Source organism: Terrapene carolina, unplaced genomic scaffold, assembly GCF_002925995.2.
Source record: "Terrapene carolina triunguis isolate 2854851 unplaced genomic scaffold, T_m_triunguis-2.0 Scaffold42, whole genome shotgun sequence".
Lineage (NCBI taxonomy): Eukaryota > Metazoa > Chordata > Testudines > Emydidae > Terrapene > Terrapene triunguis.
Window position 1 is genome coordinate 32,560,608 of NW_020664393.1, and position 14,922 is coordinate 32,575,529.

At 40.4% G+C, this 14,922-nt stretch overlaps 1 protein-coding gene across 1 annotated transcript in view; it reads right to left on the reverse strand.

Moving 5' to 3' along the window:
• Positions 1-291: 291 nt before the first annotated feature.
• The window catches only part of COL19A1 (collagen type XIX alpha 1 chain), a 331,665-nt gene continuing 317,034 nt past the window's right edge, over positions 292-14,922 (reverse strand). Inside the window, exons 44-47 of the mRNA XM_029912234.1 lie at positions 14,426-14,492; positions 6,853-6,981; positions 680-757; positions 292-428 (exon numbers count right to left, since the gene is read on the reverse strand). Of these exons, the coding sequence (XP_029768094.1) occupies positions 292-428; positions 680-757; positions 6,853-6,981; positions 14,426-14,492 (411 nt within the window). The remainder of the gene's footprint in view (positions 429-679; positions 758-6,852; positions 6,982-14,425; positions 14,493-14,922) is intronic.

A 14,922-nucleotide genomic window follows, 5' to 3' on the forward strand; every position in this document is an offset into this window, starting at 1 on the left:
GAAAATAAATTTTGTTTGAAGAGAAAAGCTCATAAGAACTATTTGGGCCTGTTGCATCTCTAAACCAGAGAAACAGTAAAAGTATAACACATGGAATGAACTCACAAAATCATATCAAAACTCCAACACGGCAATTAATGTAGTAAAAGGCTCGATCTAAGTGCTCTATAAAATGTCTATATATTGTACAGTATATATATGGACAAAATGCACTAAGTATTATGAAGATTAAGTTGATTCATAAAGGGAAATAAGGTATAAACATGAACCAAAGTGTCTCTGGAGGGATGTTTATTTCCCACTGGCACGCTGTCGAGCCTGAGATACGTGATAGTAACAATCTGCTGGGTTGCACCTTCCGCTCGGCCCTGAAGGCCCCTGGGGACCTGGTGATCCTGGAGTGCCTGGGAGGCCTGGCACACCAGTGGCTGATAAAATAAAGATCGCAATTAGCATTGACATCATCACTGTGCATATGATGAGCCTCTTGGTATCCTCAAAAGCCTGCTCCTTCGCACCAACTAAACAGCAAGAGGCATGGGGTCTGATTCTGACCTCAAACCAAAGAAAATCAGGGGTTACCTTATGAAAATCAATGGAATTACACTGGTATAAAACTGGGGTGAGATCAGAATCACGTCCAAAGAGTGCATACAACGATAAAGCTAGAGACATTTACCTGAAGGGCCAGGTGGACCAGGATTACCTGGGAGTCCAATACCAGGCTCACCTCTTTCCCCCTTCTGTCCTCTGTAACCTACAAAGGATAAAAAGATAAAAAGAATAAGAGTGCCCAGTAATTATAACAATCTTTTTTCTAGGCACCTTACTGACACAAAACTACCAAAACAAACATGTGAAAACTGATGCCCATTTTTTCTGAGGCTGGTAATCCAGCTATTGTACTATTTACCTTCCTTTTATTACACATGAGAAGATTTCTACCAGTAACTGATGGATCCTGAGACAGAAGAGTATCAATGGATCAATTGGCCTCACCCTTTCCAAAGATTTTCTGCTACTTTGGTAAAGACTCCAGGATAAAAAAACTGAACGTATATCCTGCTTCAATATTAACCACAGGGTGAAATGATATATGGTACCAAACAAAAACTTAGATGTAGTAGAAAAAGTAAAAAACCTGCCTATGATGTATCTAAAGAAAGATTATGGGACTTGACAGTCTGTTTAACTAACCTAATTCGCTACAATGTGCTCATTGTAGTGAATAGAATAGAATGCCAGAGGATAGCTTATATACCAAGGTAGTCAACTTTCTGACCACCGGTAGCTCAACATCTCCCAGGAACTACTGCATCTAATTTTTTATCATTTGTATTATGCATGTATTTTAGACTGTAAGATTTTTGGGCGGGGCCTACATCCTTCTGAGGGTTTGTAAAGTACTATGCACAGCTATGCCACTATATAAATGGGGGGCGGGGGAGGAGCCCTTTAGTTATAGCGTACATCTACAGCTGTCTTCACTTTTAATACAGTGTTGTTAGAGCCTGTGAAGATTATAGGTTCCAGCATGCAACGGACTAGTGCTCACATGCTCAATAACTATGCATGGCACATTTGGATTTGCGCTCTGCACAGGCCACTACTCTGTACTGAAGATGAGTGGCTACGTTTGTTCAATTGTATGCAAACAAATTCAGCCCTCAGCTGCATGAGAATTAGGTTCAGCCCTCCTGTTTCTTGGCAAGTTGTCAAGTTGTCTCAGCTGGGAAAACTCTGGATGTCCTTAGAATAGCAGTACAAGGGTCACTGAAATAATAATATTCCTTACAATTTCCCTCATAGTCAAAAAATAGGCCTGTGACTTTTACATTAAAGCAAAATGACTCATGGGAAATAAATATAATTTAAGAGGAATAACAAATCTGATACCAACACTTAACTTTTATAAGGAGTTTTGGGAGGCCCATTCCTCCTCGTCCAGGCAAGAGTAAAAGTGGGTGGGGTGGTGACATACACTGAGAATTAATGCTCTATCCCTGGTTAAATATAGAATTGCAACAGAGAAGATTAAATTTGCTGTGGATAAGGTATCAATATATTTCCAGTGTCTTACTATGTCAAGTAAGCTGCTCCTTTGTGGAGCAGCTGTCCCCCGATGAGAGGAAAATTAGAAGAGAAGGGTTGTGAGGTGACCAATGAGCACTGAGTCAATTGTTATCTGAAGAATAAAGGGACTGGCAGCTGTATGGCTGAAGTAGCCGGTTAGCAGTACTACATGGCAACACTACTTCATGTGACAACTCAAGAAGAAAATGGGAGGACATATAACTATTGTGGGCACCAAATGAAACTATACAATAGAATGGTACGCAGATTCATACAATTTTTCTATTAAACACAAGATCATCTTAAATTTCAACAGAAAACCTATTATCAATTGCCATCATCCTTTGTCTCAGAATAAAGCAGCAATTGGTAATTTAGTCTCCTCTCTCAACATCCCAACATTCCCCTTCAACACTGAAATGATAATTGGAGTACATAAAATCCCAAACAGTAGAATATGCATGCAATGTGACATACACAAAACAGGCAGGTATCTAAAAAGAAAACAAGCAATTGAATAATTCAGAGAGAAAAAAAGCTCTCTTTACATCAGCTGTGCATTCTGGTAGCCAAGCCCCATTAAACAGAACTGTCTAAGACATCCACACACAACTGTGAAGCCCCCAATAGGAAAGGTGAAGGAGCTTATATTCAGTAATGGATCTTGAATTTGTTTTTAAATTGCCATGATTAACAGTATTTGTGACTATATAAGTTAGCTGGCTATGGAAGTTTTGTGCAATTCATTGCAGTTGCTACTGTTTGTGAAGGTCAATCACATAATTAAGAAGCTGATTACATTGCCTATTTATTATACCTCTATGCGTCTTATTTTTACAATTAGTAGTTAGAGTACAGTTTATCAGAACAAACCCAGCTAATTACACTTTAACAAAACAGTGCTACCATTAATCATTTATGTTTTGTATTTCTATATGCATGGGGCACAAAGAAATCACATTTTAAATACATCGTGTTTACAATCTCTATAACGTATCATGTGTACATAATAACGTGGTCAGAAAGGGACTGAGGCAGATTGACAAATTCTGTAAACATTACTGAATTTCAAGTCAATAATAAAAAAAATCTCAAAACCAATAATATATACAGCAGTCCACCTAGGCACATTGTATGAGTGAAAATAGTATAAACAATGGCTAACTGTGTTTGAGTACATATACAAATGAGTATTTTGTACATATTGGCATAGTAAGTTTCAATGATACCAACATTTAATAAAACATTTCTCAGGTAACTTTTCTAAAAATAATGCTTTATTTTACAGTGTGTGAACAATAAGAAAAACATGTAAGTATATTATTGGAGCACCTTTCTGAAACAATCCAGTATTTAACTCTTGCAATAAAACAGTCGATTTTATATGAGGTATATTTTACGCAGAAGTAGGTCCCATGATTACACTTCTGGAGGATAATATTACAATCTACCTGAGCAAATTTTTAACAAACTCATATGAGGCACAGAGGAATATAACTATCCACCTAAGCAAGGTTTTAGGTTCATTACAAAAAACCCAGGCACAGATACGATGCTGTGTATTTTCTGTTGGCAGAGTTACAATTTCAGTAACAGGTTTTAATTTAATTCAAAAGGCTCACAAAGGCAACAGTTTCCCTAAAGCCTTTTAATTGTGTTCTGGAAGTTTTATTTTGTTGTAATTCTTAAAACAACAAATACCCAGAAGATTTAGGTCCATCAGGATAATATGTGGATAGTTTTGGTAAACACTGAGTAGTGTGCAGAAAATATATACTAAAATGGTAGAGTGCTGTTTTCTTCTCATAGACTGATTTGACTGGAATTTTACATACAGTTTCAATATAGTGCTAACTGCCAATATCATCATCATTAATAGTCTGTCAGCAGCATCACTACTCTAATCCAATAGTATATATTCAGGAGAGCACAATTACATGCCTGAGCATTTTGGAAGAGAAAAGTCACTGAGTTATTTAATTCAGAAAAGCTTCAACAAGATTTTTTGTATGCAGTCCTGAGTCTCTTCTCCCCACACTGATACTCATGGGAGCTACAAGAGTCGTGTCTAGAGAAATATGAGGCTCTTTAGCATACATGAGAAGGGAAAGGACAACAATGCCAAAATATCTGATGCATTTTACTGTGTAAATAATCTAGATATTTAAGAACTCTTAAATACAAGAGACCATACCATAAACAGTTGTAAGAACAAAATTCTCCTGTCTGAGCTCCCCTGGATATTTTGTGTGTAGGGCCAGTTCAGCCAAATCTGTGGCTGCAAGGATCATGTTTACTGCTTACACTCTGGTGTAATATGTTTTATGAAAAACAAACTGCTTCATACAGAAAGATCTCTGCCCTTCCCTTCTTGCTCTCCGTTACACCTGTGCAAACTCACTTAAATCAATAGAGTTGATTAAGTCCGTTACTATAACTTTGAACACAATATAGACTCACATGAATGCTACTGCTGCAAATAACTTGTAAATCAACTGCATATATTTGTGTATGATATTTGTTTCCTTTAAGACTCCGCTTATAGTATAGTAAAGTCCACGGGGTACCAACGGCTCTCATTAAGCTGGCGTTTTACATTTCACTGGTAACACTGCCTTATGGTATGGTATGTTACAATATTCGTACTGTATACTTACTTTTAAAACATGAAAAAGAAATGTAAAAAAGTCTCACTCACTATTACATAAAGCCTAACAGCTTCACTGCTAGTCCTGTATTGCAGCATCTGTGCTGCAACTTTTTGTTGAATTATACCACTTCACTCCAATCCTAATGTAACATCATGATTATTTGTATCTGATACATTTTGTCTGATGCACCTACCAATGAGGTTAACATCAGTTTTTCCTTGCATTGTAGGAACATTGTCAAGGCTTGCAGGGAACAATTCTGGGCTTCATTAAAATTTTATGAATCTGCTCCCAATGTTCTAGTGATCTCTTAAGTATGAATGTTTTTTTTTTTTTTTAATTTGAGCACTGAAGCACTTATGCACTGGCAACCTTTACTCTTCTCAAAAAACAATGGCAGAACTACAGTTTAAAATAACCAATCCAGTGCACATTATCTCTCTGGTATACCAGGTGTGCACATGAACATACCCTGCTGAACCTAGACACACATGCACATAACATGCTATCTTGCTGAGACTAGACATACATGTATGTTACATGCTTCCCTGAAGAGTCTGTCTACTACATTTTTAATTGTCTCCGATTGTTCAGTATTTTAAATTTTGTTGCCTGCACTCAAGAATGAAATGAACAGGCATAGCAGGGAAGGGCATCTAATGCTTGTGTGTCCTCTTTGGTTTCTCACTACTGATGTAGGGGTAGGTAGGTCAAACTTTTGCTTTTTCTTTCCTTTAAAGTGCAATTTTATATCAACACGTCTATTTTTTATGCATCAGAGGTGGGAATGCCTCTCATTTAGCTCAAGTCTTGTTATTTTATAAACAGTGTACTGAAATGAAGGGTAAAGTATGTGGGAATCCTGTGTCAATGGGGCACTACTTTTACTTAAGAATAAAGCACCAAAAATAAGCTTAATTTTTCTATAAGTATAGCTACCATCTTCACTTCTTGAAACTCACTAACGTGAAGTAATTCATATTACAGTTTGCTACTTCTGAGAGTATCCACCATGTACAATCTCATTGAACAATCTAACAGTGGCATTAAAGTTGACCATTTACAGTGATCTGAATACTTAGATAATTAACAAGTCACTGTTGCAAAACTCTAATCCCTTTTATTGCCTTCCTGGAGCCTTTATTCTTGTTTGTTCTTCTTATTCTGAGCTCATCACATTTTTCAAGCTTCAATCAAGGGTTTGCTCTTATCAGTGTTAATAGTCTTTACTCTTCTTTTAGCTCTCCACTCCACACATCTTCAGATTTGCTTTCATGTTCTTCATTCCAGTCTGACTTGCTCTGAATCCAGAGCAGACCAAACTAACAAAAGATAATAATAAAGAACTACCTATACATATACTGTAAATTATATACTATCCCCAAATCATTTTTATATATTTTATAAATTCTTCTGCCATTCTTTTCCTATTAATTTCCCATGCTAGTGTGGTTTGTGATGAAGTACAGGAGAATCCAATTATAATGAACTCAGTTTCTGTGAAACTACATCTATGGTGAAGGACGGTACAGTAGAATCAAAGTCCCAGATTGTTTCAGTGCACTGCACTGTGCAATTTGCAGTTTTGAATATAGTGAAAATCCAGTTACTGTGAAACTGTTTTGTGAAAATAAATGACTTCACTGTAAGAGAGATACATTATATGGGGAATATTCTTTCCCTCAATCTTTTCTCATCAGTGTTGTCTCTGGATCAGAGCTGCAAGAACTCAGACTTAGAGCTCAAATCTTTGCTTCTCAGGAGATAACCTGGTTGCTAGAAATGTGTATCAGATATGTTAAGATCTACAATTGAGCATTGGTATAGTTTTTTTCCATGTGAATGTGTTTTGGACCAAATCACTTCTATAGCAGGTTTAGATAAGCTATCTGTCAGTATCTAAACTTTATCATTTATTAGAATAAAATGCATTGATTAGGCGTTTTTAATAAGGAAATACCACACATTTGCTATGGGTTAATTTATAGATTTACTCTGGAAATGCAGTAGTATGGTTTTAAAAGTTAATCATTAGGAAGCTAGATACGTAGTTCTAATTTAACTATCATTAGCAAGTATATGAAGACTAAAAGCACAATACCTGTGAACATTTTATTAGAAACCCTACCTTGAGGTCCAGGTTCTCCTGGTGGCCCTGGTAATCCATCTTTTCCTGGTGGACCTGGTTTCCCATGACCGTGGGAAGCTAACATTGCAGCTGGCAGCTTCAGTTGGGATACAAACTGAGCCATCCTCTCTTCATTAACAAAGGACATAGAAAAGAAAATGTGTAAGAGGTTTGGTAGCACAACATATGAAAATCACTAAAACTCCAGCCTCAATTTCCAGACTAATCCAGAACTAGTTACCAGAAGTGATTTTAGCTAATCCTTTAAACAGATAATACCTTGATCTTACAAGGTGTTGGATATTCCTGTAAGCACTGAGAACCTTCAACCCCTTTGACATTAATGGCAAGAGTGCTTACACCTCCCAGGGTTGAGCACTTAATGAATAAGCACTAACACTAATATTCTGCTGTATATATATATATATATATATATATATATATATATATATATATATATACAGCAGAATATTATATATTCTGCTGTATATATATATATATTTACTATTTACAGTTCCCACCATCTCCTGGTGATAGAAGTATACAGATACATGGCTATAGAACAGTATATAACCTGAATGAAATTCACTCCTGTGCAGAGAGTCCACACAAGATCTATAATTCCACTTAAGGTACAAAAACAGGGCTTAAGTTAGACTTAAATTCTACACATCCTTGTACTGGCTGACCTCTGCACTGGGGTGAATTTCCCTCTATGGTTACCTTGCTGACCTGATGGAGTGTCTGAAGGTGTCAAACCTAAAAGTGATCACAGTTAAAAGTAGAGCCAAGTCAAAGTTGTCAGACACTTGACTTGTCAGGGAGGATGCAAGTAACCCATTTCCCAGTGTGTGGAGAATGAGGAAATGCTGACTTCATTAATGAAGAAAAACCATGTGGGTTCCACTAAGTCTTGCTGGCTCACTGCCTCTGAGATACAGGAATTGGAAGTGCAATATTCAGGATTTAGCTTTTGGGTTAGTTGTTGGAGTGGCAAAGAAACTGCTTACGGTGGTTGGGCAATTTCCTAATTACAACCATGTCTGCTGCAGAGATTTTCAATTTAAAATATTAATATTACATGAGAACCAGACCAATGGTCCATCTAGCCCAATATACTGTGGCCAGTGCCAGATACTTCAGAGGGAATGAACAGAACTGGGCAATTTTGAGTGATCCATCACTTGTTGTCCAGTCCCAGCTCCTGGTAATTGGAGAGTTAGGGACAACATAATCCACTTGCAGCTGCCTTATTAACTCTTTAGATGTAGTCAAAGATTGTTACGGTATATTTCGTAATTCATTCTAATGTTGTGGATTCAAAACTTTAACTCAAAGTCAGAACATTTCTGGGCTTGAATTCCATTCATCAGAGAATTTGAATAAAGAGCTGCATGGGCAGAAAATAAAATATTAAAGTGAAAAATGGAGCAGAGAACAGGCAACATACAATTCTATTTTGAAACACAACTGTGGGGTTCCAGGCATATGAATGACTCCAAATCACTGTATTTATGGTGCTGGATGTTCTGCATAGAAAAACATATGCACAAATGGCTTTCTATAGCATGCAAGTTCTGCTGTTTTAATATTTCTGTGCAAGAATGACAACACACAAACATAGGGCCTGATCCTGTATCCACTCGAAGTACAGGACTCCCATTCTCATCGGTGGGAGTTCCACTTACAGAGTGACTACAGAAACAGGCTTACACCAAAATTGTAACACACTAAATATTATTCTGCATAAGTTTGGCCCAGTTGTTAGTGCCTGGATTGACATGTTAGAGGGACAGGTTTGATTCCTGAGCTTTGCAGGGCTTTGAAGGCTGCACATTCAACCCTAACTTTGCTCCGCAGTAACCACTATGGCAGAAGGGAAGGAGGGAGCTATATCAAGCCATCATAAACCAAGCAGAGCCAACTGATGTGGGGAAGGAGAAGGTACAGGTGGAAAGTAAGTTTCCACTCTGGGAATAGGAAAATTCTCTCTTAAGGGTATATAAATTTATTCCTCAAACAGGAAAAAACAAACAAACAGCCCTTATTGGTGTTCAACATCCACACCAAAACTAGTGCCAGCTGTGAATACAAACAGCAGAGCATTCACAATTAAGGTCAGAGAAGTTAGTGTACATGCTAGAGTTGATTGATGTATTTGTTTGACTAATAATCCTTTTTTGGTAAATGAATTGTTCATAAACCAGTCCTGATTTTTTCAAGTGTGTCTGCTATTTGTATATATGTGATGAATAGCTTCTACAAATATTTTTCAAACTATGAGTTGTCATTAACGGTTTGCTTTGACTATTTGGTTATCATCGTTCATGCTGTGAAGAGATCTGCCAAAATGACATGGCATTACTTCTGCTTCCCGACTAGATAACTAACTTTTAAAATAGAATAGCAAATGACTACATTGCAGTAAGAATTAATGGCTGAATAAACTCGCCTAAATTCATGAAACATTCACAATTTGCAAATATTTGGGGAATTCATGACAGAGGCTGAACACTCACAAATAACATACATTAATTATTGCCTTGAGCCAATATCTCAACTCCTTTTAGGAACGGTTTAATATTTCTTAAGTAAAGAGGAGACATAAATAAGAAAACATGTCAAAGAGTAAAGAGAGTATCAATGTATATTTCAACACCAAGGACTGAAGTTAACATGACAATTCCATCTGAAACACACAGCATGCAGAAAAGCAGTTAACATGTGTAGTAGTTTTCTAAAGAACTGACATTATAACTCTTTAGGCTAACTTATTTATGGAGAAAGGACAATTAAATAGATATTTTGGAATGAGACAACTGTGCAAAAAGTGAAGCTTAAATACATTTCTAGATTATCTCTCATACATATGATATACTATACACATTATTACGGCGGAAGTTTAATGTTAAACTAGCTAACAGTTATAACTAATAGTTAAAACAATTTTAGCTAATACACCTCTACCCCGATATAACGTGGTCCTCGGGAGCCCAAAATCCCTACCGCGTTATAGGTGAAACCCTGTTATATCGGGGTAGCGGCGGCAGGGCTCCAGCAGTGATTTAAAGAGCCCGGGACTCCGGCTGCGGGGAGCCTGGGCCCTTTAAATCGCCACCCGAGCCCTGCTGCCGGAAACCTGGGGTAGTGACGGCATGGCTCCAGCGGTGATTTAAAGGGCCTGGGGCTCCCCACAGCGGCCAGAGCTCCGAGCCCTTTAGAGCGCCACTGGAGCCCCACTGCCGGAGCCCCGGGGTAGCGGCGGCAGGGCTCCAGCGGTGATTTAAAGAGCTCCGGGCTCTGGCCACTGCGGGGAGCCCGAGCCCTTTAAATTGCCGGACGAGCCTCGCTGCCGCAGCTCCGGGGTAGCAGTGGCAGGGGTCCAGCGGTGATTTACAGGGCCCGGGGCTCCTTGCAGCAGCCGGAGCCCCAGGCCCTTTAAAGCGCCGCCCGAGCCTCGCTGCCGGAGCCCCAGGGTTACCGCACTATATGTGAACCCATGTTATATCGGGTCACGTTATATCGGGGTAGAGGTGTAGTTAAATTTAATTATTATTTTACATATATTGTCACAGGGTCAGGCCAGACGGCTATAGGAGAGTGATAGAGGCAGATATATTAGCCCCAGATTAAGCAGGTCCCTTTTTCTTGGTAATGTAACAGGAGTGGTTCCAGAACAATCAGGAACTTGCTGGAACCAATTACGGCAAGCAGCCTAATTAGGACACCTGGAGCCATTTAAGAAACTGGTAGAATCGATTAAGACAGGCAGGCTAATCAGGGCACCTGGTTTAAAAAGGACCTCACTTCAGTCAGTGAGGGGCGTGCAAGGAGTGGGAAGTGAGAGGGCGTGCTGCTGGTGGACTGAGGAGTACAAATGCTATCTGGCATCAGGAGAAAGGTCCTGTGGTGAGGATAAAGAAGGTGTTGGGAGGAGGCCATGGGGAAGTAGCCCAGGAAGTTGTAGCTGTCACACAGCTGTTACAGGAAACACTGTAGACAGCTGTGATCCACAGGGCCCTGCGCCCCAAACCTCTGCCCCAGCCCAGAGACCTCCCCAAACCCAGATCCCCCTCCTGCAACCCAAACCTCTGCCCCAGCCCAGAGACCCCCCCAAACCCAGATCCCCCTCCTGCACCCCAAACCTCTGCCCCAGCCCAGAGCCCTCACCCCCCTTTGCACCCTGACCCCCTGCTATAGCACAGAGCCCCATCCTGCACCCCAAACACCTCATCCCTGGCCTTACCCTACAGCCCACACCCCAACTCAGAGCCCGTACCCCCTCCTGCACCCCAACCCCCTGCCTCAACCCGCAGCCCCCTCCCACACTCCGAATCCCTTGGCCCCACCCCCAGGCCAGAGCCTGTACCCTCTTCCACACCCCAACCCCCTGCCTCAACCTGCAGCCCCCTCCTGCACCGTAAAACCCCACATCCCCAGCCCCACCCCAGAGTCTGCACCCCCAGCCAGAGCTCTCACCCCCTCCTACACTCCGACTCCCTGCCCCAGCCGAGAGCCCCATCCAACACCTTGAACCCCTCATTTCTGGCCCCAACCCGGAGCCTGCACCCCCAGATAAAGCCCTCACTCACTTCCGCACCCCAATCCCCTGCCCCAGCCCAGTGAAGAGTGAGGGAGAGTGAGCCACCGAGGAAGGGGGAATGTAGTAAGCAAGGGGTGGGGCCTTGGGGAAGGGGCAGGGTTAGGGTGTTCGGTTTTGTGCGATTAGAAAGTTGGCAACCCTAACTAGATGGCTGCCTATGACTTTGAGAGTTAATATGAAGGAGACAGACTATCTCACTGGAAGATTTTGCAGGTTATTAGTCTTTGGTTAGCAGGTGGCAGTAAATACCCAAACCTTTTAGCTATATAAAACAAGGATGGATATATTGTGGGAGAATAGGCTTTCTGTGTCTCCTTAACAACCTCCAGGCCTCCCATCAAAACCTTTAGTGTGAGTGAGAGAGAGAGAATTTCTACAATGCAGAGTTTTGTCACCAAAAGTTATGCTGCTTTAATTAAAGCACTTTAATTAAACCGCTGTTGCATGTCCACACTATGCTCCTTGTGTCGGCAGAGTGCATCCACACTAGCAGCTCTTGCACTGACACAGAGAGCAGTGCACTGTGGGTAGCTATCCCACTGTACAATTGGCCGCAAGGTGTTTTGGGAAGGGTTTGCAATGCCTCATGGGGAAGGCACAGTGTCACATGATGCAGGTTTTTCAATCCCATTGTTCTATGGGCATCTTACTAGACTGCCAGCTGCTTTTCAACTGAAGTGGGTGAGGGGGAAGTGTGTGACAGGGAACGTGTGTGTGTGTGGGGGGGGGAGAGACAGAGACAGTGTGTGTGTTGGGGGAGTGTGAGAGAGAGAGAGGGTTGGAAATGTGTATTGAAGGCATAGGCGGTGCATGAAGTAGCCCCCGGGGCCTGCCCCTTCTGCCCAAGGCCCTGCCCATGCTCTGTCCCTTCCACCCTCCCCGCCAGAGCCCAAAACTCCCCACCCCACGGCTGGAGAAGCCTCAGCCGAACCTCCCCGAGCTGCCAGCTGGCCCACTCTATCCACGCCAGCTGTCCCAACCTCCGGGCCCAGCCAGTCTGAGCACCAGCCCAGCCCCGTGGAGCATTGGCAGGGCCATGGCCTGGGTTAATGGAGACTTAGCCTCCACTGGCCTATTATACCCACCACCTAGGGTTGCGGGAGTATGTGTAGGGGGAGAGTGAGTGTGTCGGCATGCTGTCTCTAAGTGCAGAGAGCTGAAGGAAGCTACCAGTCCTGAGGAAGGGGGAGAGGGACATCCCGACATCAGCCCCCACCTCCCTCCCTGACTCTGTACAGCACAGCAGTCTCTCACATGCACACACACATCCACCCCTGCCTGCTGCCTGCCTGCCTCTGTGTTCGCAGTGCGGAAGAGAGAAGCATTCCACATTAATGATTTGCTCTACACAAATGTCTACACTGATGCTTTGTCGCTTTAAGTTTGGCGCAAAAAGCTTTATGCCTCTAGTCAAGGTGGTTTTGTTGCTGAAACTGAAGAGTTTTGTTGCCAAAAGTGGCATTGCAGTGTGTACACCTGCATTTTTCTGTCGCTAAAATCTGCCTTTTGGTGACAAAACTGCGGTGTAGATAAGGCCAGAGAGAGAGAGAGATGCTGACCACTCTGGGATGGGCAATGCAGTCTGAGGGAGGGAAAAGAGAACGTAGCCATGTCCCGATCTGCTCCAGAGTCTGAACAGTGACACGGAAAAATCTGAATGCAGCTTTGGCCATGCTCATTGACCTCAGAGTTATGCCGCTACTGCCCAAAACTGATGTAAAATCCTAGCATTCTGAGTTCCTTCCTACCTGCTTTGGGCTAGGTCAGAAATGCTACAGCTATTCATGCTATTTGGTGCTTCTGCTTCCAGCCCTGACTAGAAACAATAAGGATAGATGAGTATAACATGAAAAATAGTTTTGTTTTTTTTAAAGTGAACCTCAACCCAGCTGCAGTTTGGCCTATATTTGCATTTTGGGTTAATCTTTGGGGTAATTATATATTTTTATTTTATCCAAATGAGTTCACCCGTCTTTAACAGTGAACAAACAAGCAGGACAATGGTTCACTACTTAAGAAAAAGGGCTACAATAAATACAGAATGACTGGAATTGTGCCTTAATGAACTTGATGAACCAATCAAAGCACATAATTGAAAGTCTTCCAATGAGATGTAAAGGAAGTTACATAACCCTAACACAATTAAAATTTTTGTGAGAAAAATAAGGAATATAAGGCAAAAAGTACAAGCAATGGGAAACTGAGAAATCAGCAGTATGTAAGAATCTGGAAACACAGAACACAGTTTACATATCAGAGCATAGCAGAATAAGAATAAAAATGTAAATACCATATATCTTCATTTAAAAGCCACTCATAATTACTAACAACCTTCATTTAATAGCTATACCTTTACCATCTAAGACACAAGGGAAAAAATTAAATTTAATAAATGCTACCTTGTTTTTGAAGCTGCTTTTGATTTAAAGCTAATGGCAGTTAATGTAATTTAAGAGAAGCTGTGGCTTCATTAACAACGTATATGAACTGTTTTCTTTTAAATCAATACACAGTTAATGGGGAGCTTCTGAATTAGTTGGAAATAAAATTGCACAGTCCTAAACGTTGTCCAGTTAATGCAAGAAGACAATGGGAATTTTACCTCTATGGGATCAGGCCCTTCACATTCCAACTATTATTTATTATTTTTCTAATTTTAATTTCTATTCTTTTTTTTTTTTTTTACTTTTGCTATTACTATTAACATTTTGAACAATCTTTGTTTTTTAATGTTAAGCTGTATTACATGTTCTGGTTAACAGATTTTTGAATATGCAGTAACAGTTATTTGTTTGAATATGATTGTATTAGATTTTCACTTTTATTATACCTAAGTGTAAATAGTCAATCAAGCAGAAAGGATGTTCTTGCACAATTGTTTAGAAAAGGTACACAAAGACTATACGGAAGTAAACATCTAGAACAGAAGATAAGATTTACATTTAGTTGTACAACATTTCATTTCCTTACCTTCAAAAACCCTAAGAACCTCTTGTTTGATGTATTTTTTCATTTCTTCAAATGAAATTGTGTCAGCCTGATGGAAAAACCAACAGGGGACACACATCAGTAATCTACAAATGTGGAAACAGAACATTCTGAAAGCAACATGTCTGATGCTGCTGAATAGATAAATTTAATCAAGGGATAGTGTAGTTGCATTGAGTATACAAAGGAAAGCACATAAAGCTTTTGCTGGAGATTAAACACTGAGAGAAGTTAAGGTGTTTAATTAGCTGCAAAGGCTGTTTATTGCAGGTACACTATAATATTATGAACAATTACTGATACCATGAAATATAAGCAGCAACATTTTCAGATTATATCATTAAAATAAGCATGTTTTTGTGTCATATGTTTTAGCACAAATTTGTCACTATCAGATCTGTGAAAAACTTTCTAAAGATGTCCAATAATGTTGTTTTATCATTCTCACCCTTTGTATGTTGCTTGTCTACTTAGATTGT